Genomic DNA, 23,882 nt, shown 5'->3' with positions numbered 1-23,882 from the left:
TGGGTGCTGCTATCTGCTATGACGAAATAGAATTCTCTTTACTTCTTATCAGCCGAACGCTTGAAAATGCCAAGCTCTGCCGGGCGCAGTGGCGCACGCCTGTAATCCCAGCACTTTGGGAGGCCGAAGCGGGTGGATCAAGAGGTCAAGAGATCGAGACCATCATGGTCAACAAGGTGAAACCCCGTCTCTACTAAAAATACAAAAATCAGCTGGGCATGGTGACACGCGCCTGTAGTCCCAGCTACTCAGGAGGCTGAGGCAGGAGAATTGCCTGAACCCAGGAGGCAGAGGTTGCGGTGAGCCGAGATCGCGCCATTGCACTCCAGCCTGGGTAACAAGAGCGAAACTCCGTCTCAAAAAAAAAAAAAAAAAAGAAAAGAAAATGCCAAGCTCTTTTGCCCAAGCTGGAGTGCAATGGCACAATCTTGGCTCACTGCAACCTCTGTCTCCAGGGTTCTAGTGAGTCTTCTGCCTAAGCCTCCTGAGTAACTGAGGTTACAGGCATGCACCACTACGCCTGACTAATTTTGTATTTTTGGTAGAGACAGGGTTTCACTATGTTCGTCAGGCTGGTCTCCAACTCCTGACCTCATGTGATCTGGCCACCTTGGACTCCCAAAGTGCTGTGATTACAGGCATGAGCCACCGGGCCTAGCAATGCCAAGCTCTTTATAGCTTAATTCTTTTTTTTTTTTTTTTTTTGAGATGAAGTTTTGCTCTTGTTGCCCAGGCTGGAGTGCAGTGGTGTGATCTCAGCTCACTGCAAGCTCTGCCTCCCAGGTTCAAGCGATTTTTCTGCCTTGGCCTCCCAAGTAGCTGGGATTACAAGCATGTACCACCATGCCTGATTAATTATATATTTTTAGTAGTGACGGGGTTTCTGCATGTTGGTCAGGCTGGTCTTGAACTCCTGACCTCAGGTGATTCGCCCACCATGGCCTCCCAAAGTGCTCGGATTACAGGCATGAGACACCTCGCCCAGCTGCTAGCTTAATTCTTTGTATTAAACTTTCCCAGTTCAAATTATTGTGTGCTTCCCCTCTCCTGATTGGACCCTGCTTGATACAAAATAGTACAAGAAGTGGTCTCAAGAGATAGATGCACAAAGAAGGGACTAATTGGGTCTTTGGGCTTGAGTGCAGACTGAGCTCCTTGACAATAAGAAATAGGATATGTATTAGTAAGCGTTCTCCAGAAACAGAAAAACTCACTGTAAATGCTCAAGTGAGTTTTTAATCAACTGCAGGTGGCTGCTTGATGGTGTGTGTGTATGGAGAGAGAGAGAGACTGCACAAGTGTGCGAAATAGAGAGCTATTTTTTCTTTTCTTGAGACCAAGTTTTACTCTTGTTGCCCAAACTGGAGTGCAATGGCGTGATCTCGGCTCACTGCAACCTTTGCCTCCTGGATTCTCCTGCCTCATCCTCTCAAGTAACTGGGATTACAGGCACGCGCCACCACACCCAGATCATTTTTAGTAGAAACGGGTTTTCACCATGTTAGCCAGGCTGGTCTCGAACTCCTGGCCTCAGGTGATCCGCCCACCTCGGCCTCCCAAAGTGCTGGGTTTACTGGCGTGAGCCACCATGCTTGGCCAAGAGAGAGCTGTGTGTGTGTGTGTGTGTGTGTGTGTCTCTGTGTGTGTCTGTGTGTATGTGTGTCTCTGTGTGTGTCTGTGTGTGTGTCTCTGTGTGTGTCTGTGTGTGTGTCTCTGTGTGTGTCTGTGTGTGTGTGTCTCTGTGTGTGTGTATGTATATACACACACACCTATTCTCCTGCCTCAGCCTCCTAATTGGAATTACAGGCATGTGCCACTACATGCCCAGCTAATATGTCTACTTAAAGATATATATGTGGCTTTATCTATATATACAAAGGTATTGGCTCACGTGATGATTGCAGTTGAGAAGGCCCACATATGCTATCTGCAAGCTGGAGACCCAGGAAGCCCAGTGGTTTAGCGTTTTTTTCAGTCGGGGTCTTCCTCTGTTGCCCAGGCAGGACTGCAGTGAAACAAAATCACAGTTCACTGCAGCCTCGCCTTCCCCAGATCAAGCAATATTCCCACCTCAGCCTCCTGCGCAGCTGGGACTGCAGGTGCACACCACCACACCCAGCTAACTTTTTCTTTCTTTTCTTTCCTTTTTTTTTTCCTGTAGAGACAGCCTCTCTCTATTGCCCAGGCTGGTCTCGCCCTCCTGGGCTCAAGCTGTCCACCTGCCTCGGCCTCCTAACAGTATTGCAGTTTTAAGGCCTGAGTGCCCAAGAGCCAATGGGGCAGAGTCCAATTCAAGACTGAAGCCTGAGAATCAGGAGCACAAGACCAGGAGATCAGTGTCCCAGGACCCAGGTCTCCAGTACTCAGGCACAGAGAGAATTCAGCCTTCCTTCGCCTCGTGTTGCATTTAATTCCATACTGGATGGCAGATGCCCACCCATGCTGAGGGCTGTCTGCTTTACTCACTCGGCCGATTCAAACGTCAACCTCTTCCTGAGAAACCCTCACAGACACGCTCCGTGTTAAACCAGCTATCTGGGCATGCCTTGGCCCAGTAAGTTTACAGATAAAGTTAACCATCACAGGGTGCTCGGTGTGCACGGCACGCAGTGGGAGCACGAGCAAGCAGCCACCTGCAGGTGATGAGGAAATGCCGATGAAGGCATGTACCTGGTGGGAACACGTAGCTGCCGCGCTTGACCACTGGGTGTCCACAGATGTATGACGGCATGGGATACCTTGTTTTTAGTGCACTTGAGCATTTACAGTGAGAAAATGACACGCCCGAATCCCTTAGTTCAGTTCAAGTCATGGTCGGAGAACCTGAGAACTTCTGTGATAGCTTAGAAGCAGCTGTCTTTTTTTTTTATTTATTTATTTATATTTATTTATTTATATTTATTTATTTATATTTATTTATTTATATTTATTTATATATTTATATTTATTTATTTATATTTATTTATTTATATTTATTTATTTATATTTATTTATTTATATTTATTTATTTATATTTATTTATTTATTTATTTTTATTTATTTATTTATTTATTTATATTTATTTATTTATTTATTTATATTTATTTATTTATTTATTTATTTATTTAATTTATTTATTTAGAGATGGACTCTCCCTCTGTTACCCAGGCTGGAGTACAGTGGCGCAATCTTGGCTCACTGCAATCTCCACCCTCCGGGTTCAAGCGATTCTCCTGCCCCAGCCTCCCAAGTAGCTGGGACTACAGGTGCGTGCCACCATGCCTGGCTAATTTTTTTATTTTTAGTAGAGATGGGGTTTCACCATGTTAGCCAGGAGGGTTTCAATCTCCTGACCTCATGATCCACCTACTTCAGCCTCCCTGTAGGGTGACAGACCTACAGGGTCGTGGGGTGTCCCCTATCGCTGTGCTGAGGTGCAGGATTCGAGAAATAAAAGAGACAGGACACAGAAGTACAAAGAAAGCACAGCTGGGCTCAGTGGGGCCACGCCACTTATAAGCAGAGACAGGAGAGGCCCCAAAGGTCCAGAAGCGTCTGTATTTATTGGGTATAGATTAGCGGGCAGGGTAATGAGTGAAGTCATCTTTAGGACAGTGATAGGGTTGTGAGCAATAAACAAGGGGTCCGCCCCCATTAGGTCACCGAGGCATGGAGGGGGGCCGTGCTCAGTGAGGCGCCGCCCCCATTGGCTCACCGAGGCATGGAGGTGGGCCGTGCGCAGTAAGGCGTCCGCCCCCATTGGGTTACGGAGGCATGGAGGTGGGCCGTGCGCAGTGAGGCGCCGCCCCCATTGGGTCACCGAGGCATGGAGGTGGGCCGTGCGCAGTAAGGCGTCCGCCCCCATTGGGTTACGGAGGCATGGAGGTGGGCCGTGCGCAGTGAGGCGTCCGCCCCCATTGGGTCACTGAAGCATGGAGGTGGGCCGTGCGCAGTGAGGGGTCCGCCCCCATTGGGTCACCGAGGCATGGACGTGGGCCGTGCGCAGTGAGGCGTCCGCCCCCATTGGGTCACCGAGGCATGGAGGTGGGCCGTGCGCAGTGAGGCGTCCGCCCCCATTGGGTCACGGAGGCATGGAGGTGGGCCGTGCGCAGTGAGGCGCCGCCCCCATTGGGTCACCGAGGCATGGAGGTGGGCCGTGCGCAGTGAGGGGTCCGCCCCCATTGGGTTACGGAGGCATGGAGGTGGGCCGTGCGCAGTGAGGCGTCCGCCCCCATTGGGTCACCGAAGCATGGAGGTGGGCCGTGCGCAGTGAGGGGTCCGCCCCCATTGGGTTACGGAGGCATGGAGGTGGGCCGTGCGCAGTGAGGCGTCCGCCCCCATTGGGTCACCGAAGCATGGAGGTGGGCCGTGCGCAGTGAGGGGTCCGCCCCCATTGGGTCACCGAGGCATGGACGTGGGCCGTGCGCAGTGAGGCGTCCGCCCCCATTGGGTCACCGAGGCATGGAGGTGGGCCGTGCGCAGTGAGGCGTCCGCCCCCATTGGGTCACGGAGGCATGGAGGTGGGCCGTGCGCAGTGAGGGGGTCCGCCCCCATTGGGTCACGGAGGCATGGAGGTGGGCCGTGCGCAGTGAGGGGGTCCGCCCCCATTGGGTCACGGAGGCATGGAGGTGGGCCGTGCGCAGTGAGGGGTCGGCCCCCATTGGGTCACGGAGGCATGGAGGTGGGCCGTGCGCAGTGAGGGGGTCCGCCCCCATTGGGTCACGGAGGCATGGAGGTGGGCCGTGCGCAGTGAGGGGTCGGCCCCCATTGGGTCACGGAGGCATGGAGGTGGGCCGTGCGCAGTGAGGGGTCGGCCCCCATTGGGTCACGGAGGCATGGAGGTGGGCCGTGCGCAGTGAGGCGTCCGCCCCCATTGGGTCACCGAGGCATGGAGGTGGGCCGTGCGCAGTGAGGGGTCCGCCCCCATTGGGTCACCGAGACATGGAGGTGGGCCGTGCGCAGTGAGGCGCCGCTCCCATTGGGTCACCGAGGCATGGAGGTGGGCCGTGCGCAGTGAGGGGTCGGCCCCCATTAGGTCACCGAGGCATGGAGGTGGGCTGTGCGCAGTGAGGGGGTCCACCCCCATTAGGTCACCGAGGCATGGAGGTGGGCCGTGCTCAGTGAGTGGTCCGCCCCCATTGGGTCACGGAGGCATGGAGGTGGGCCGTGCGCAGTGAGGCGTCCGCCCCCATTGGGTCACCGAGGCATGGAGGTGGGCCGTGCGCAGTGAGGCGTCCGCCCCCATTGGGTCACCGAGGCATGGAGGTGGGCCGTGCGCAGTGAGGGGTCGGCCCCCAATGGGTCACCGAGGCATGGAGGTGGGCCGTGCGCAGTGAGTGGTCCGCCCCCATTGGGTCACGGAGGCATGGAGGTGGGCCGTGCGCAGTGAGGCGTGCCCCCATTGGGTCACCGAGGCATGGAGGTGGGCCGTGCGCAGTGAGGCGTCCGCCCCCATTGGGTCACCGAGGCATGGACGTGGGCCGTGCGCAGTGAGGCGTCCGCCCCCATTGGGTCACGGAGGCATGGAGGTGGGCCGTGCGCAGTGAGGCGTCCGCCCCCATTGGGTCACCGAGGCATGGACGTGGGCCGTGCGCAGTGAGGCGTCCGCCCCCATTGGGTCACGGAGGCATGGAGGTGGGCCGTGCGCAGTGAGGCGTCCGCCCCCATTGGGTCACCGAGGCATGGAGGTGGGCCGTGCGCAGTGAGGCGTCCGCCCCCATTGGGTCACCGAGGCATGGAGGTGGGCCGTGCGCAGTGAGGGGTCGGCCCCCATGGGTCACCGAGGCATGGAGGTGGGCCGTGCGCAGTGAGGGGTCCGCCCCCATTGGGTCACGGAGGCATGGAGGTGGGCCGTGCGCAGTGAGGCGTCCGCACCCATTGGGTCACCGAGGCATGGACGTGGGCCGTGCGCAGTGAGGCGTCCGCCCCCATTGGGTCACCGAGGCATGGACGTGGGCCGTGCGCAGTGAGGCGTCCGCCCCCATTGGGTCACGGAGGCATGGAGGTGGGCCGTGCGCAGTGAGGCGTCCGCCCCCATTGGGTCACGGAGGCATGGAGGTGGGCCGTGCGCAGTGAGGCGTCGGCCCCCATTGGGTCACGGAGGCATGGAGGTGGGCCGTGCGCAGTGAGGGGGTCGGCCCCCATTGGGTCACGGAGGCATGGAGGTGGGCCGTGCGCAGTGAGGCGTCGGCCCCCATTGGGTCACGGAGGCATGGAGGTGGGCCGTGCGCAGTGAGGGGGTCCACCCCCATTGGGTCACGGAGGCATGGAGGTGGGCCGTGCGCAGTGAGGGGTCTGCCCCCATTGGGTCACGGAGGCATGGAGGTGGGCCGTGCGCAGTGAGGGGGTCGGCCCCCATTGGGTCACGGAGGTATGGAGGTGGGCCGTGCGCAGTGAGGGGTCGGCCCCCATTGGGTCACGGAGGCATGGAGGTGGGCCGTGCGCAGTGAGGGGTCGGCCCCCATTGGGTCACGGAGGCATGGAGGTGGGCCGTGCGCAGTGAGGGGTCGGCCCCCATTGGGAAACGGAGGCATGGAGGTGGGCCGTGAGCAGTGAGGGTCCGCCCCTGTTGGGTCACCGAGGCCTGGAGGTGGGCCGTGCGCAGTGAGGGTCCGCCCCTGTTGGGTCACCGAGGCCTGGAGGTGGGCCGTGCGCAGTGAGGGGTCGGCCCCCTTTGGGTCACCGAGGCATGGAGGTGAGCCGTGCGCAGTGAGGGTCCGCCCCCGTTCGGTCACCGAGGCATGGAGGTGGGCCGTGCGCAGTGAGGGGTCCGCCCCCATTGGGTGACGGAGGCATGGAGGTGGGCCGTGCGCAGTGAGGCGTCCGCCCCCGTTGGGTCACCGAGGCATGGAGGTGGGCCGTGCGCAGTGAGGGTTCTGCCCCCGTTGGGTCACCGAGGCATGGAGGTGGGCCGTGCGCAGTGAGGGGTCGGTTCCCATTGGGTCACGGAGGCATGGAGGTGGGCCGTGCGCAGTGAGGTGTCGGCCCCCGTTGGGTCACCAAGGCATGGAGGTGGGCCGTGCGCAGTGAGGGGTCGGTTCCCATTGGGTCACGGAGGCATGGAGGTGGGCCGTGCGCAGTGAGGGGTCGGTTCCCATTGGGTCACCGAGGCATGGAGGTGGGTCGTGCGCAGTGAGGGGTCGGTTCCCATTGGGTCACCGAGGCATGGAGGTGGGCCGTGCGCAGTGAGGGGTCGGTTCCCATTGGGTCACCGAGGCATGGAGGTGGGTCGTGCGCAGTGAGGGGTCGGTTCCCATTGGGTCACGGAGGCATGGAGGTGGGCCGTGCGCAGTGAGGGGTCGGTTCCCATTGGGTCACGGAGGCATGGAGGTGGGTCGTGCGCAGTGAGGGGTCGGTTCCCATTGGGTCACCGAGGCATGGAGGTGGGCCGTCCGCAGTGAGGGGTCCGCCCCCGTTGGGTCACCGAGGCATGGAGGTGAGCCGTGCGCAGTGAGGGGTCCGCCCCCCGTTGGGTCACCGAGGCATGGAGGTGAGCCGTGCGCAGTGAAGCGGGTGCAGTGCGCAGTATATATCATCTATGATATGCTACTTCTAAGAGCATGCGACTTCTAAGGGTATCTATAGAAGGTTGCTCTGAGTCACACAGCAGTGACAGAGCTGACAGGGTTACCGCCACCTGCTGGCAGCTTCCAATGAGTTCCATAGGAGGATGCTTTGGAGCCAGCACAGTCACAAGAGCTGATAAAGTTCAGTCACCAAGGCAGGATTATGCCGGAGGGGTTTTAAGCCCCCGGACGCTCGCAGGATTGCTGGTCTGAGGGCAGCCTTCCACAAGAACTGGAGCAAGGTCCTACGACTCCTTTGTCAGGAGGAGAGGCTCTCGCCCCAAGCCTGCCATACAGCGGGTATCTTTCCGATACTGAACGCTGCTGCCTGAGCCATGGGTTCTTGTCCTGGTGTAACTGTTTTTCCCTTAAATCATGCTCTGCACCATGTCTGCTCTAGGCATTCCTCTGACTATGAACTAAGATATAATTATATATATATATATGGAAATAACTGAGTAGTAAGATATTCTTCAGGCACTTGTTCTACTATATATAGGGGATTATATAAAAGGAAATAACTGAGTAGTAACACTATAAACTCAGAGATTCTTCAGTCACTAATTGTGCCGGGATCTGCTTGACTTTCCGCCGTCGGTGCCTAGATGGGGGGTTACTCACACTCCCAAAGTGCTGGGATGACAGGTGTGAGCCACCCTGCCCAGCACAGCTCTTATTTCTTATAGCCACAATAATATCACCGAAAAACACAAAACTTAACTGTAGAATTACTGAATAATAATGACAGATACATTTACAGTCCCAACAAATCTCTCGTGAAAGTTACTGTACTGTTGGTAAAGAAGGTGATCCTGGCCAGGTGCAGGTGCCTGTGATCCCAGTTACTCGAGAGGCTGAGTCACTTGAACCTGGGAGGTGGAGGTTTCAGTAAGTGGAGATGGCGCCATTGCACTTCCGGCCTAGGTGACAGAGCAAGACTCCATCTCTAAAACAGAGAGAGAGGAAAGATACACATTATGACCCAGGAGGGTATTGCTTATACACTTAAATTATTCAGACTTTGCTAATATTTACTAGCAGAAAACTGAGGGACAGGTCCAAGAGTAGAGTCTAGGGACAGCATACCAAAGTGGACAGAATATAAGAGATGAGATGAGGCCGGGAACAGTGGCTCACACCTGGAGTCCCAGCACTTTGGGAGGCCGAGGCTCATCGCTTGAGCCCAGAAGTTTGTTATCAGTTTGGGCAACATAGTTGTAACATAAAATACAAAAAGTATCAGGGTGTGGTGGTGGGCGCCTACAGTCCTAGCTACTCAGAAGGATGAGGTGGGATGATCGATTGAGAGGTCAGCGCTGCAGTGAGCTGTGATCGCACCACTGCACCTCAGCCTGGGGACAGAACAAGACTGCGTCCAAAAAAAAAAAAAAAGAGAATATAGGTGCATTTAGTAGACTTCCAATTTAATGTTAGCATGTGGCTGTTGGTGGCTTTTTAGCAGTTTACTCCATTGGTTGGGTGGAATTTGGACTCAATGGTGGCCTTTAGTTAACAAGACCGAGACACCTGAAGTGCATGATAGGGAAGAAGGAACCCAAAGGCTCCTTCTCCTTAGGAAGCTGGAAGTGTTGAGCGGCCTTATCATGTGGGACCTGTACCCACCACCCTATCCCCAGCGATCTTTACCAGTAGACACTGGCTTCACTAAGTCTCTGACAAAGGCAGTAATGACCGGATCACCGGATTCCTTGAAAAGCTCTGTGAGATCTGTGTTCATCTTCATGATTGCCTGGGGCTTTCTTAGTTGAGAACACAAAAATCACTGTCTGAAGTTACTGAGGTGCAGGCCATTCATTGGGTGCTGCCTCTACCCCAGGCAGGAAGCCCACCTGACCCCACATCTCAGGCTGCCAGAGAAGTGTGCGATGAGGAAGGCTGGACTGTCTTCACCCCATTCTCCACCCTTCACAGGACACTGGGGAGAAGCCTCAAGCCACAGCCCCCTGACAAGTCTCGTCTCTCCAGCCTTATCGGCTGGCTCCCCTACCTTCCACACGGGGGGAGTGGGGTTTGGGGGGTCATTTCAGCTTCTGGGCACCAGTCTTCTCATGTTTATCCTGTTCCCTTTGCTTGAAAGGCTCCAGATCCTTGTAAATTGCCTTCTCATCCTTCAAGTCACAGCTTAAATGTTCCCTCCTTGGAGGGGGCCTCCCTGACAATGAAGCTCCGACCTCCTCTGCTGCTTCACCTAGTTCATTTCTTTCTGGCGTCTGTCACTACTTGAAGTTAAAGTGTGTACCATGTATGTGTCTGTCAGTCTACCCCACTACACTGACACCCCGTTAGGGCAAGGGTCTTGTCTGGAATTTTCACCACTTAGGACTCAACATTTAGCAGAGGACCTTTGCTAAATTAGCAGGCATTCTTTTCGGAATTTAAAAATGAACCAGTGAGGCCGGGCACGGTGGCTCACCCCCATAATCCCAGCACTTTGGGAGACTGAGGCGTGTGGATCCCTTGAGGTCAGGAGTTCAAGACCAGCCTCACCAACATGGTGAACCCCCATTAAAAATATAAAAATTGGCCAGGCACAGTGGCTCACACCTGTAATCCCAGCACTTTGGGAGACCGAGGTGGGCGGATCACCCGGGGTGAGTAATTAGCCGGGTGTGGTGGCGGATGCCTGTAACCCCAGCTACTCGGGAGGCTGAGGCAGGAGAAGCGCTTGAACCTGGGTGGCGGAGGTTTCGGGGAGCCGAGATAGCACCATTGCACTCCAGCCTGGGCAATAAGAGCAAAACTCTGTCCGCTACCCCCCCCAAAAAAAGGAGAAAGAAAGAAAAGAAAGATGAACATGTGAGGAATGGAGTAATGCCACTACTGTTTTGTTGTTTTTCCAGACGGAGTCTTGCTCTGTTGCCCAGGCTGGAGTGCGGTGGCGCGATCTCGGCTCACTGCAATCTCTGCCTCCCACGTTCAAGCGATTCTCCTGCCTCAGCCTCCCGCGTAGCTGGGACTGTAGACGCCTGCCACCACGGCCAGCTAATCTTTGTATTCTTAGTAGAGACGGGGTTTCACCATGTTGGCCTGGTTGGTCTCGAACTCAACCTCGTGATCCAGCCGCCTCGGCCTCCCAAAGTGCCGGAATTACAGGCGTGAGCCACCGCGTCCTCTGCCCCTCAGGCATCCCAGAGCCGCGAGCCGCCTCGCACAGCCCACGCGTTTCCTCTGCTCCCCGCGCTCTCCGCCGGCCGTGGCCGCACCACAGCTGACAGCGCAGCCAGCCACTGCTCGGGAGCTCGGAAGATGCTCCAGCGCCGCAGCAGGTGCTGCGAAGCCACTCAGCCCTGGCGCAGGAACCAGTGCAGCTAATCGGCGGGCAGTCAGCGGGGACGGAAGTGGCCGCCCAAAGCCAGAAGTGGTCCTGGCCCTGAGCCTATCCTCTCTAGGACTGCAGGAGGCTCGGCATCTCGGTGATAGACCCAGGAAGCCAGTGGCGGGGGCGGGGCGGGCTGTGAGGACTGAGGTCAGCAGCAAAACGGAGTCCAGCCCTTCGGTCTTTGCTTCCTCCGGTAAGGAACGCCCTGCGAAAGGTAAGAGGGAACGTTTCAAACCCTGGAACCTGGAGTAGTTGCCGGGGCAACCATGCGGCTTGGGGCGTGGCAGGGGAGGGCCGCACAGGGAACAAACGTCAGCCGTGATTGGTTGGTTTTGCTACAGTCGCCTTTCTCCCCGCCCCGTTGTCTGATTGGCTGAGGGCAGAGCGGGGGGTCGTGGCCTCTTGGGACTCAAGTCTGGCGGGCGACTGGGCAGCCGAGCGACAGGCTGGGCCCTGGGACTCCGCGGACTCCCGGCCTCACCACCGGACCGGGTCCGGGAGCTGGGAGTTGCTGTCGGAGGCTAGGACTGCGCTGAGGCCGACGCCCCCGGCTCAGGGGGGCAGAGCTGTCAGCCGATCCGTTAGCGCCCGCAACAGGGACCTGGGGCCGCAGGGAAGCAGGTGGGAAGCCAGCATGGAAACCTCGTGCCTCTCCGCCTCCGCCCTCACTGTGCTCCTGACACAGCGTCAGTGATGATCTGGTGGGGTTTTCCAGTGGCCGAGAATCCCCGAGGAAGCCAGGGAAACCGCTGAACCTGCTCAGCCTCTACCCCGGGGGGACACCAAGACCGTTCGGTGGCTTCTTCCCTCCAGCCTCCCGTCAGTGACGCCCATCATCCAGCAAGCTATGAGAGCCCATAAGCCTGGCGTTCCAGGCCCTTCCATGGCACAGCCCGTACTCCCACGTGCCTTATTTGCGATTGTCGAATATTTCCCAACTGCCAAGTTCCACTCTTAAGATACTCCTGGCAGATCTATGGGCAAGAGTAATGGGGCCTCTAGAGGGATCCCTGGAGAGCGAAGTGGACCCAGCCCTAGGAAGTGGCGATCTGCAGGCACCCTCCAAGGGATCCTGGGAACCTGTGCCCCTGCACTCCCACCAAAGGGGAAACGTTTCAACAGGATGCTGTGTGCTGTGTGGGCTCCCTGGAGGCCAAAGTGAAGTTTTTAAATGACTCCCTGGATCACCACTCAGGCTCAGCCTCCCCACCTCAGCCCCCCAAGTAGCTGGTACTGCAGGCATGTGCCACCATGCTTGGCTCTTTTTTATAATTGAATAATTAACCTTGCTATGTTGCCCAAGCTGGTCTCAAACTCCTGACGTCAAACGATCCTCCTGCCTCAGCTTCCTTAAGTACTAGGATTACAGGTGTAAGCCACCACACCCAGCCTCAACAGACCTCTGACTCACTCAAGTCCTGACACCTGGTCCCTGGGACGCTGACCACGCAGCATAAGGAACTGAAATTAATGCAAGCAACACTCACTGTGTGAGTGAGGACTCTGCTCAGCTCTCTTGCTAAGTGATGATGGCTTCCAGGGTCATTTCAGCAACTCTCCTACCTCTGTTGCTAAGAAAATGAGCTCTCTGGCCTGGCGCGGTGGCTCACACCTATATTCCTAACACTATGGGATACCGAGGCGGGCAGATCACAAGCTCAGGAGATCAAGACCATCTTGGCTAACAGAGTGAAACCCTATCTCTTCTAAAAATACAAAAAATTAGCCAGGCATGGTGGCATGCACCTGTAGTCCCAGCTACGGGGGAGGCTGAGGCAGGAGAATCACTTGAACCCAGAAGACGGAGGTTGCAGTGAGCCGAGATTGCGCCACTGTACTTCAGCCTGGGTGACAGAGTGAGCCTCATCTCAAAAAACAAACAAAAACAACTCTTTGAGAGCAACTCTGCTTTACAAATGAGTCTCCCTTTACCCCTCACCCTGAGCCAAGCAGAGCAATCCTATTTCTCTGAGTGCCTGAAGCGGTGAAGACAAGCTGAAGGAAGGAAACAGCTTTTCTTTCTGGCCTGATAAATAATCATTTAATGCAACCAATCCTGCCAGCATCCCTAGCCTAGATTCCAGAGACCATCTGAACACCAACAAGGCCTTCCTGGCTTCCACTAGTAAGCGGCTCCCTGGTTTCCAGTTGATTACATCCCCCTACCCCCATCTCGCTGAGTCTAACATTTCTGAAGATCAAGTCTATTATTTTTTTTTGAGACAGAGCAACATAGCAAGACCCCATCTCTATTTTTAAAAAGACAAAACAGTCAGGCATGGTGGCTCACGCCTATAATCCCAGCACTTTGGGAGGCTGAGGTGGGCACATCACTTGAGGTTGGGAGTTCAAGACTAGCCTTACCAACATGGAGAAACCCTGTCTCTACTAAAAATACAAAAATTAGCCAGGCATGGTGGCACGTGCCTGTAATCCCAGCTACTTGGGAGGCTGAGGCAGGAGAATTGCTTGAATGTGGGAGGCAGAGGTTGCAGTGAGCTGAAGTTGTGCCACTACACAGTACACTCCAGCCTGGGTGACAGAGCGAGACTCTGTCTCAAAAAGGAAAAAAAAAAAAAAAGGAAAGGAAAAACCTGGGCTAGCAATTCGCACTCACATTGTTGTGGAGAGCTGGGGCGCTGAGTCTACTGCGCTTGGCCCCGTGCCTGGAAGAGCAGCTGCTTAACAACTGGTAGCTATGACTACTCTCCTCAGTCCACCGTCCTAGGCAAGCCACTCTTTTTGTTTGGAGCTGGGAGCCAACCAGGGCTGTGGCCACCCTGGTGGCCCCATAATCCACAGAGACAGGTGGGGTCTCTATGGCCTCCCTGGTGCAGACATCCTCATGATCAGTTGGTGTCAGAGCCGAAAGTTATCTCAGGAGCTGGGTCACAGATATGGGATGACAGCCAGGCTGAGCTCATCCCCACCCAGGGGAAAAAGCAGAGAACAGGAGTTGGGAGCTGCAGAGGTTCAAACCAAGGGAAGAAGCCAGGCGCGAGGGGCTCACGCCTAAATCGCAGTACTTTGGGAGATTGAGGCAGGCGGATCACCTGAGGTCAGGAGTTCAATACCAGCCTGGCCAACGTGGTGAAACCCCATCTCTACAAAAAAATACAAAAAATTAGCCGAGCATGGTGGCACATGCCCGTAGTCCCAGCTACCCAGGAGGCTGAGGCAGGAATATCTCTGGGACCCAGGAGGCGGAGGTTGCAGTAAGCCAAGATTGTGCCACACTGCACTCTAGCCTGGGTGACAGAGCGAGACTCCATCTCAAAAACAAAAACAAAGCAAAAAAACAGGGGAAGACCGGGAGTAAATCAGAGCCAGGCAGAGGCAAGTAGGGCAAATTACAAAGGATATATACCAAGAGGCCGAGGAGGTGAGACAAAGCAGAGGCAGGTGGCAGCAGCTGCAGCATGGGCCAAAAAAGAAAGCGGTCCCTGGTGAGTGAGGACCCCTCACTGGACCACAGGCAGGCCACGGTGGGAGCAGATGGAAAAGACCAGTCACAGAACACAGCCACCGGTGCCTGGGTGGCAGATGGGGCAGGCAGGAGTTTCCAGACCAGCTCTGCCTGCTTCTGGCTTCCAAAGAGAAGAGCTGAGGGGGAGTGTGGGTTCAGTGAGCAGTGCTCTCGGACAAGTGGCAGCAGCAGCAGACAGCCTGGCAAGAAGTCCCCAGGAGTAGGAGTGGCTGGCTGGCCTTGAAAACCTCTCGAAGTCTTGGCTTGCCAATGTGTGCAAGACTCTGGAATGGGCCTTTGACAAAAGGGACCCCAACCAAGGGGTGGAGACTGGGGAGGAGAGGATGCTCAAGCCAATGAGGCATCGCAGGATGCCCCATGGAGGACAAGGAATTGCCCCAGGAGCTCCCCCATGCTGGGGTATCAGTGCTAAGGCCTCAGGAGACAGAGCTGTCGGCGGGAGCTTCAAGTCCAAGGCCTTTAATTTCGCAGCCAGAGTGCCTGCCCTTTCTCGCCCTCGCCCCTCCCACGTCGCCATGCCCCACCCCATGCCCTCAACGCCCCAGCTCCCTTCCCGCACCCATCTTTCCTCCCTCGGGGCCTTGACTCCAGTGGGACTGTCCCAGTGGCCCTGGGCGCCCCGCTCCCCCTCTCCTGGCCTCCTAGGTGGGAGCGGGTCGGGGCGCGGCCAGAGCCCCCGCCGCCGCCGCCCCCAGCATCAGCATGGCCAGGGCCTTGGGCCCGGTGGTGTGGATCTTCTCGTGCCGGTGCAAGTTGGAGCGCCGGCTGAAGCTCTTGCCACACAGCGGGCAGGCGTAGGGCCGCACGCCGCGGTGCGTGCGCTGGTGCGCGGTGAGGTGCGAGCTGTGGCTGAAGCTCTTGCCGCAGTCGAGGCAGTGGTAGGGTTTCTCGCCCGTGTGCGTGCGGTTGTGCGCGATGAGGTTGGAGCGCTGGCTGAAGCACTTGCCGCACTCGGGACACGGGTAGGGCTTGACCCCGGTGTGGGTGCGCTGGTGGGTGACCAGCGCCGAGCTCTGCGTGAAGCACTTGCCGCAGATGGGGCACTTGTGCGGCTTGGCGCCCGTGTGGGTTCCCTGGTGGGTGACCAGGTCCGAGCGGCGGGTGAAGCGCTTGGCGCAGCGGTCGCACACGTAGGGCTTCTCGCCAGTGTGGATGCGCTGGTGCTGGATGAGCGTGGAGTGGTGGCTGAAGCTCTTCCGGCAGGCGGGGCAGGTGTAGGGCTTCTCGCCCGTGTGGATGATCTGGTGCTGGATGAGGTGCGAGCTGCGGCCGAAGCGCTTGCCACAGTCCGTGCAGGCGTAGGGCTTCTCGCCCGTGTGCGTGCGCCGGTGCGTCACCAGGTGCGAGTGCCAGCTGAAGCCTTTGCCGCACTGCTCGCACCGGTAGCTCTTCCTGCCCGCCTCGCCGTCGGGGGCCAGGGCCTCCTCGCCGCTCTCCAGGGCGCCCTTCTCCTCCTCGCTGGGCTTCCCTGGGACACGGCCCTCCTGGGGCTCCGGGGGACTGGGGTCGGGAGGGGCTGCACCCGGGGTGCTGTCTGGATTCGCCGGCTGCCCGGAGTCTCTGGCCAGCCCTGAGCTCCGGCCGCAGGCTGCTTCCTGCGCGCACTGCAGGATGGCCCCCTGGACTTTCCCTGCCCTGATTCTGAAGGGCTTCACATCTTCAAGGGCTGCCACGGGTGGAGTCGGCACCCCCTGTACCCCTTGGATGGGTCCTGGAAAAAGAAAGTCGTTTCCAGTGAGGGACAAGCTTCCCTAAGGGCCCCATTGATAGAGAAGGCAGAGCTGAGGGTGGGGGCTGGATGCTGGGAGACCAGAAAGTGCAAGGGCTGCCCTCTACAGAGGAGGGGGTCTGGCGGCCCTGCCGCGCTTCCACAGACAACAGCCAGAAGACCTGCGTCTAGACCCCACTCACCTAGACAAAGGCGTGGCCCCATCCCTCACCTGTGCATGCGCCTCTCCAATCCTCCTTCTCATCTCCTGTCTGCCGGCTGGAGCATGAGGCCTCGCCCTTGCCTGGCACTTGGGGGGCCCAGAAAGGCCTGCTGAAGGGAAAGCCTGCCCAGAAAGAGGTGCCATGCTGTCACAGGCCTGCTGGCGCTGCCCAGTGGCAGACATCATCCCCCAAAACTGATGGGGCCAAAGTGGGAGGTGAGGCTCTGGAAACATGGAGTGAAATAAAGCAGCTCCAAGAAGTCCCCCTGGGTAGGGGTCCGCCCCCTGGCTGGGGGCTGCCAAAGCTGCTCCTCAGAGCTAAGCAGGCCTGTCTCCTCTCCCTGAACAAGAACAGCATTTAAGGGAGAGGAGTGGGCAACACTCCACATCATGACCCACTGGATGAGTAGCCCATGCCTACACCCACAGCTGGAGGGAGGGTAGTGGCTCTCCAAGTGGGAGGACTTGGGACAAAGAGGGCCAGGGTTGCCAATGACTAAGAGGTCATCCCATTTGTTGAGTCTTGGAGGTGAGTGGCCTGGGGAGTTTTGGCCAAGTCAGTAAGAGAGCAGAGAGGTCCTGGCTTCCGCCACCAGTGGGAGGAAAGGAATGTGTTGGACCAACTGGGTGGCTTGGGGCATCTATGAGGCCTGCCATGGGGCTGAAATGGGGGCTGAGTTCCTTCTGGGCTTGCTGGCCCAGGCCCCAGGGAACCATAAGAGCAGTGGTGTGCAGCCTGAGCTGTTAGAGGGGTGACTGTCCCTGGTGCCAGCCAGCGGGGCCTCAGGACCACCATGATGCCACCAGCTGGAACTGCTGAGTCCTAGATTCTCCCTGGATTAGCAAGTGTGCAATTGCTGGGTATCAACCGAATGAATGAATTAATGAATGACTGAATACTGATTTTTCCATATGAAAACTAGAGTCTGGAACTGAGGAGTCAAAAGCTCTGGGATGGCTGGGCACAGTAGCTCACACCTGTAATCTCAACACTTTGGGAGGTCAAAGCAGGAGGATGGCTTGAGCCCAGGAGCTCAAGACCAACCTGAGCAACATAGTGAGATCCCATTTCTCCCAAAAAGGAAAAGAAAAAAATTAGCTGGGCATGGTGGTGCCTGTAGCGCTGGCTTCTCAGGAGGCTGACATAGGAGGATCGTTTGAACCTAGGAATTTGAGGCTGCATGAGTTGTGATGGCACCACTCCACTCTAGCCTGGGTGACAGAGCAAGGCTCTGTCTCAAAAAAAAAAGCTCCGCGACTCAAATACTTGCCATCCAAGAAACTAAGGGAACCAAAGCCCCTCAGACACAAGTACCTGTTCCTCAAAGCAGCTGGGGCACCTCAGGGTCTGCAGGGCCTGAGGAGTTCTGCTCATGTCATTTCCCTGCAGGGAAGGCAGCCCTCAGGCCCCGGAGCCGAGCTCGCTGCTCAGACACCTCTGAAGTTGGGGCTTGGAAAGGAAGCTGGAACTACAGGAGGGAGCCCTTCGGATGAACCGAGGAAAAGCGGCCTTCCTGGGTCAGCGTCCAGTACAGGAGCTGCTGGCCACACACGGCTTTTAAACTCTAACTTGAGCTGATTAAAACCAATTAAAGTTAAAATCTTGAGGACTCTACCCACATTCCAAGTGCTCAGTGGCCACACAGGGCTTGTGGCCACCATCCTAGCACACTCAGAATTATAGAAGTTTCCATGGAAGCCCAGATGCCAAGGTGCCGTCTCGAGGGACAAGGAGGATGGGAGGGAGCGGGAGGAAAGGGAGTAGAGAGGAGACGGCAGAGCAGGACCCTCCCTGACACCCCAGTCCCCCACCAGGCAGGTGCTCACCCAGCGACAGCCCGTTAGTAGAGAGGAGACGGCAGAGCAGGACCCTCCCTGACACCCCGGCCCCCCACCAGGCAGGTGCTCACCCAGCGACAGCCCGTTAGTAGAGAGGAGACGGCAGAGCAGGACCCTCCCTGACACCCCAGTCCCCCACCAGGCAGGTGCTCACCCAGCGACAGCCCGTTTCTCTTCTGGAGGACTTCCCTATAGAAGCTCTGCTGCGTGTGGTCCAGCCGTCCCCACTCCTCCCGGGAGAGGTACAAGGCCACGTCCTCAAAGGTCACTGGCATCTGAAACAATGTGAAACATCCACTCTCCAGGACACACTGTGGACACGGTGGAGGGACACCATGACATGAGATGTGTGGCAAGACCCCGGACTCCCAACCCACTGTCTCGAGTGAGGCCGGCCGCTTGTATCTGATGGGGAAGCGGGTGAGCCACCTGAGGCCTTCTGGGGAGTTGAGAAAAGACCAAACGGTATTTTCAGGGACTACAGTTAAGACTCAGATGCCCAAGTAGCCCCATCCTCAGCTCAGACGGCTCCCAACAGCTTCCAGTGAAAGCTCCTGTGTCTCTACTTCCTGCTGCTTCTCCTGCAGCTTTGGCCAGGCCTGACTGTGGGCCTTGAGCCTGGACAATTCCAGCAGCACTAGCAAGAGCCCCAGGCTTTGGGCATGGTTGCAAGTGGGGCCAGCAGGGTCCTGGCTTTGCACAGAACCAGCAGATGCAAGAAGAACTGAGCACCATGCAGGGGCCGGGGAAGGGCCACTCACCTGGGACCAGGCGGTGAGGAGCGCCGCGGCCATCTGCCGGTCTCTGGTCCTCCCCTCTCGGGAAAGCACTGGGATCCGGGGGGAGGGGAAGGCTGTGGGAGGAGAGTGGTCCTCAGGGTGACCAGCTCATCCTGCTGGACCTGCTGCTACCCTAGCTGCCTCAAACTCCACCCCGGCCCAACCCAAGGACAGGGTCAGATGGCTCTGGGGCTGCCAGGGGGCAGGGGGCCATGGGGAGAGTGCATCCCCTGCTGGCATAGAGGCCCTCAGCCCCACCTGGACCTGGGCCGAGCCTCGACCTCCCCGCAGCTGCCTCCCTGGGAAAGCCCCTCTTCCCCGTCCCTCTCCTACCTCCTCCAGGCAAGAAGAGAGCTTTCTCCTTAGAGCCATGACTTAGGGGTGCCCAGCCCCATGCACCTTGAGCCCCGTCCTCCTGCGATGCCCCCTCGAGGTGTGCCTCCTCTGGCTCCATCTTAATGTGTGATGACTCGTGAGTGGCCCCTGGAGGCACCGCCTCCCCCAGCGCAGAAAGCATTTCCTGATGAGGATGTCGCCGATCTGGAACCTAGAAGGAACAGACCCGTGAGGAGCCGGATGAGTGGGAGAGACACCCAGAGCCGCCTTCCAGGGTGTTCCAGTGGGGTCTGAACCCACAGGCAAGACAAAGCCTGAAGGGCTGGCCTTGCTGCTTCCACTCCAGCTCACCCCAGCAAGGATAGGCAGCAAGAGGAGGGGCATTCATCACTCTGCCACCGCGGCGCAGGTGGGCACATGCCGAGGACAGCTACCCCTTCACACAGACCACAGCGGTGTAGACTGCTGTTCGTTAGTATATGAGGAAACCAAGCTTGGTGGCTTGAGTGTGTCCCCTAAGAATCCATGTCCTCCCTGAACCTCAGAATGGGACCTTACTGGGGACAAAGGGTCTTTATAGAGGTCAAAGATCCTGAGATGAAATGATCCTGGATTTAGAGTGAGCCTAAAATCTAATGACTTATGTCCTATAAGAATAGGAGAAGACCCAGAGAAGGAAGCAGACTGGAGGGATGCCCGTGCCAAGGGCACTAGGAGCCCCCAGGAGCTGGAAGAGGCATGGGCAGGTCCTCCTAGCCTAGAGCTTCCAAAGGGAGCATGACCCTGCAGACCCTAGAGTTTGGACTTCAGGCCTCCAGGACTGTGAGAAGTCAATTCTAGTTCTTTTTTTTCGTTTTTTTAGACAAAGTCTCGGTGTTGTCCCCCAGGCTGGAGTGCAGTGGCGTGATCTCGGCTCGGCTCACTGCAACCTCTGCCTCCCGGGTTCAAGCGATTCTCCTGCCCCAGCCTCCTGAGTAGCTGGGATTACAGGCGTGCGCCACCACATCCGGCTAATTTTTGTATTTTAGTAGAGACGGGGTTTCACCATGTTGGCCAGGCTGGTCTTGAACCCCTGACCTCAGGTGATCTGCCCACCTCAGCCTCCCAAAGTGCTGGGATTACATGCATGACCCAACACACCCGGCCAATTTTGGTTGTTTTCAGATCCCCAGAGAGTGAAAACTTTTGACAGCAGCCACGGGAGACGAACACACCACGGCTGGGGAAGAGACAGCGGCCCCCACGGAGCTCAAAAGCTTCAAGAAAGTCAGGGAGGGCCCTGGTGGGGCCTCATCTACAGCACAGGGACTGGTGAGCCTTCTGCTGGGGCCTCACACCTTCCTCCGTGCCCTATCTGTGTTTGGGTCTTGGAGGGAAAGAACCTCAGGCCAGGAGTCAGGGTCCCTGGGTGCCAGACCTGGCGACACTCCTCCCCAGCCAGGCAGCCTTTGGGACACAGCTGCTCATCACCTGCACAGAGCAGTCATGAGTTCACACAGATCATGATGGAGAAGGAGCTGCTGGCTCAGGGAAGTCCTGGGCAAACTCAGGTTGGCGCTGGCCACTCTTCCCTTCCCGTGCACGCTGGACAGAAGCCAGGGCCAGCAGAGAAAGCCGACCCGTGGGCTCCACTCCCAGGCGCAGGGTGTTCAGGGCACACGGAAGTGGACAGGAAACTGAACCATGCTAACGACTCTTTGTGCTTCTATGGTGTGAAAACCATAGATGATGGCATCTCATGCCTAGTGTCTCCTCAGAGCCTCTCAATGACCCTGCGAGGCAGGTGGGAATGGCAGGTACATGATCTACATGTTACAGTGACACATCTGGTTCCCAGAGGCCAGGGATTGGCCCCTGGCCTGTTGCTGACTCATACTCCTCCGACTCCAAGCCCGGAGACCCAGGTCCCCTGCAAATAGTAATTACACACACACACACATGCACACACGCACGAATGCATGCACACACAGGCAGCAGGTACAGGCAGGAAGAAGGACTGGGAGCTCAGACCCAGAGAGATGAGAAGTTGTGGTTCCAGATAGAGAAGCACAGGGCAGGATAACAGGTTTCCCTGTGTGCTCTAAGTGCTGCTCAGATAGAAAACTTCACCAATAGGACCCCACCCAGCCCCCTGCCATCTCCTGTGGCCACTGACTACAGAATTCACCAGGAAAGCAAAACTGTTATCCTGTAAATTCCAGACAGAGGGTACTACCCAGCATGCCACCTTCTCTTTGACCCCCCACCCCAGTGACTCTAACTCTTCCATGAGTCCAGACTCCCTGCCTTGGAAATCTCCGCACCAGCCTCTCCCACAGCACGCCTCCCTCACCCGGCCCCATCTGTACCTCCAGGGCTGTCTCCTTGTCCTGGGTGGTCTGGATGCCTCCACCGTCTGCAGACATTTTCTATTTCAGAACTAGAAAGAACAGCTGAGTTGCTGCTCCCTCTTCTCCACCAATCCCCCTCCAGCTTCTGGCCAGGAGCCTGGAAGAGCAGACAGAAACCAGCCCTTACTTCCTGGACACCTCCAAAGAGCCCTGAAAATCCCCATGAGGACCAGCACTGCCTGGTCCCCATTGGAAAGAAAGTCTCCCAGACCCTATCCGATGGTGCCGCTCCCTGTGATGTTTTCTGGGTCCTGTTTTTGAAGGAGTGCTATTCGCACTGTCCCCTTTATTGCTGAAGCAAGAGCCTTACATCTCAGTGCAGTCGGCTCAGGGAAAGCCGGGGCTAAATCGGAATATTTCCTGTCATCAGGAGCAGAAAGTTCTGCAGTGATCCTGCAGAACAGGTGCTGGAGGGACCCCACCCACCAGGGCCAGGGGAATCCAGGCCCTGCTGTCCCCCAGCCTCGGGACATGTACCCTGTGTCCATACCTGACTCCCAGCCCTACCTGGGTTTCAGAAATCAACCTGCCTGCTCTCAGCAGCCCCCCTCCAGATGCAACCACCTGCCCCAGGCCTGGGATGCCCATCCTGCTCTCGGGTTTGGCAGACAACGTCCTTCTCCTTCCTAAACCTGGTCCTGGCCGCCTTCTCTCCTGCCAGCTCGAAGCCTTCCACCTTTGACCCCATCCCCTCCTGCATGCTAATCATCTGCGCCGGTATCGGGATCCAGGAGCCCTCCCCAACACCCCCTTCTCACCGGGGTGGAGGCAGAGAGGCCACCTGCAGCAGCAGGAGCCCCGTCCCCGGGGAAGGGAGTCTCCACAGCCTGCACGGGGCGGGGGAGCCGGGTGGAGACTGGGATTAGGGACAACAGGAAGTCCCTCCCAGATCCCATTCCCCATGCAGCCGCAGCCCTACAGCGTTCCCGGTTTTGAGGGTTCCGGGTCTGGAGTCCCGAGCCTGGGTTGCACCTGCTCTTGGCCAAGAGGTAACTCCCAGATCCGCTATGCTGGCTTATGAGGATGGCTTCACCCAGCACGTGTTTGTCATGCCAGCAAGGCAGGGCCACCAAAATGGAAAAATGGGAAGATGTATTTCGTGGAAAGATTGGGTTATTTGAAGTTTCAAAGAGTATTGCAGTCGTCCTCACAGGTAGAAAGAAGGGCATCTGGCACGGTGGAGAGGGCATGACCGTTCATGTTAGCACACGGGGTTTCTGAAGGTTATTGTCTCCTGAGGGACTCCAAATTCACTTAAGGACTCCTAGTCAAGGGCCTTCTAGGTACCCCCAAGACTGGCACAGAACTCTCCCCCTAAGAGTGAACTTGGGAAACAGGCTGGGGACTCCCCCCAACCCGGATGCTCCACACCTCAGGAAGAAGTGGGTAAATCAGGCTGGGCGTGGAGTGGCTCACACCTGTAATCCCAGCACTTTGGGAGACTGAGGCGGGCAGATCACGAGGTCAAGAGGTCAAGACCATCCCTGCCAACATGGTGAAACCCCATCTCTACTAATAAAAAAAAAAAAAAAATTAGCTGAGCATGGTAGCACAGGCCTGCAGTCCCAGCTACTTGAGAGGCTCAGGCAGGAGAATCACTTGAACCCGGGAGTTGGGGGTTGCACTGAACCAGCATCACACCACTGCACTCCAGCCTGGGTGACAGAGTGAGACTCTGTCTCAAAAGAAATAAAAAAATGAAAAAAAGAAGTGAGTAAATCTGATTTTTCCAGACTCACTTCAGCTTGGGGATAGATGGGGCCCTAGGTTCGCAAACACCCCTGGCAGCTGGAGATTCTGCTTCTGAGGCACCGGTTGGTTCCCTTTAGACCCTGAGAAGTAGGCCTAAGATGGAGAGGACAGAAACTGGGTTTTACTTTCCAGGGGAAGGAATTATTTCTCCTGGACAGGCATGGGGGCTGGGTGGCAGGAAAAGGGCCAGGGGCACAGTCCTGGAATCAGATTCCAGGAAGTTTCCTCTAGAAAACATTCTCATGCCCGCTGTCTTTGGCTCACCAGAATCCCCTGAGACACACAGCTTCACCCAGTAGACAGACACAGTTGTGTCTACCAGCTCTTGGTGTGTTGTGTGGGCTCTCAAGAGTTTACTTTTTTTTTTGTAAGATAGGGTCTTGCTCTGTTGCCCAGGCTGAAGTGCAGTGGCACAATCATAGCTCACTGTACCCTCAAACTCCTGGGTTCAAGTGATTCTTTCACTTTAGCCTGCCAAGTGGCT

General features: G+C 57.0%; 2 protein-coding genes across 13 annotated transcripts in view; one reads left to right on the top strand and one right to left on the bottom strand.

Moving 5' to 3' along the window:
• The first annotated feature begins 6,370 nt into the window (after window positions 1–6,370).
• Window positions 6,371–23,882, top strand: part of ZSCAN10 (zinc finger and SCAN domain containing 10) — a 41,938-nt gene continuing 24,426 nt past the window's right edge. For 3 of the 9 annotated variants that reach the window (XM_078344474.1, XM_078344472.1, XM_078344460.1), the window contains exons 1-2: window positions 6,371–6,673; window positions 10,406–11,098. The gene's annotated coding sequence lies outside the window, so the exon portion shown is untranslated. Of the gene's footprint in view, window positions 6,674–7,386; window positions 11,099–23,882 lie in introns of those variants that run through there. The other 6 variants (XM_078344473.1, XM_035266699.3, XM_078344461.1 and 3 more) reach the window with 2 other exon arrangements.
• On the bottom strand, window positions 12,898–22,504 carry ZNF205 (zinc finger protein 205). 4 transcript variants are annotated; one of them, XM_078344475.1, is made up of 7 exons: window positions 22,405–22,504; window positions 21,605–21,743; window positions 19,254–19,467; window positions 18,903–18,994; window positions 18,296–18,452; window positions 16,312–16,425; window positions 12,898–16,082 (listed from the first exon to the last, which is right to left on the bottom strand). In XM_078344475.1, the coding sequence occupies exons 2-7, from the start codon at window positions 21,659–21,661 to the stop codon at window positions 15,013–15,015; spliced, it is 1,704 nt and encodes a 567-aa protein (XP_078200601.1). In that variant the 5' UTR covers window positions 21,662–21,743; window positions 22,405–22,504; the 3' UTR covers window positions 12,898–15,012. The 4 variants fall into 4 exon arrangements, with proteins under 4 accessions (XP_078200601.1, XP_078200602.1, XP_002807442.4 ...); XM_078344476.1 differs by having other exon boundaries at window positions 19,320–19,467; XM_002807396.7 differs by having other exon boundaries at window positions 14,815–16,082; window positions 18,296–18,416.

This window comes from Callithrix jacchus, chromosome 12, assembly GCF_049354715.1.
Source record: "Callithrix jacchus isolate 240 chromosome 12, calJac240_pri, whole genome shotgun sequence".
NCBI lineage: Eukaryota > Metazoa > Chordata > Mammalia > Primates > Cebidae > Callithrix > Callithrix jacchus.
Note: the sequence above shows the minus strand (reverse complement) of the source record. Positions and strands in the feature narration are given on the sequence as shown.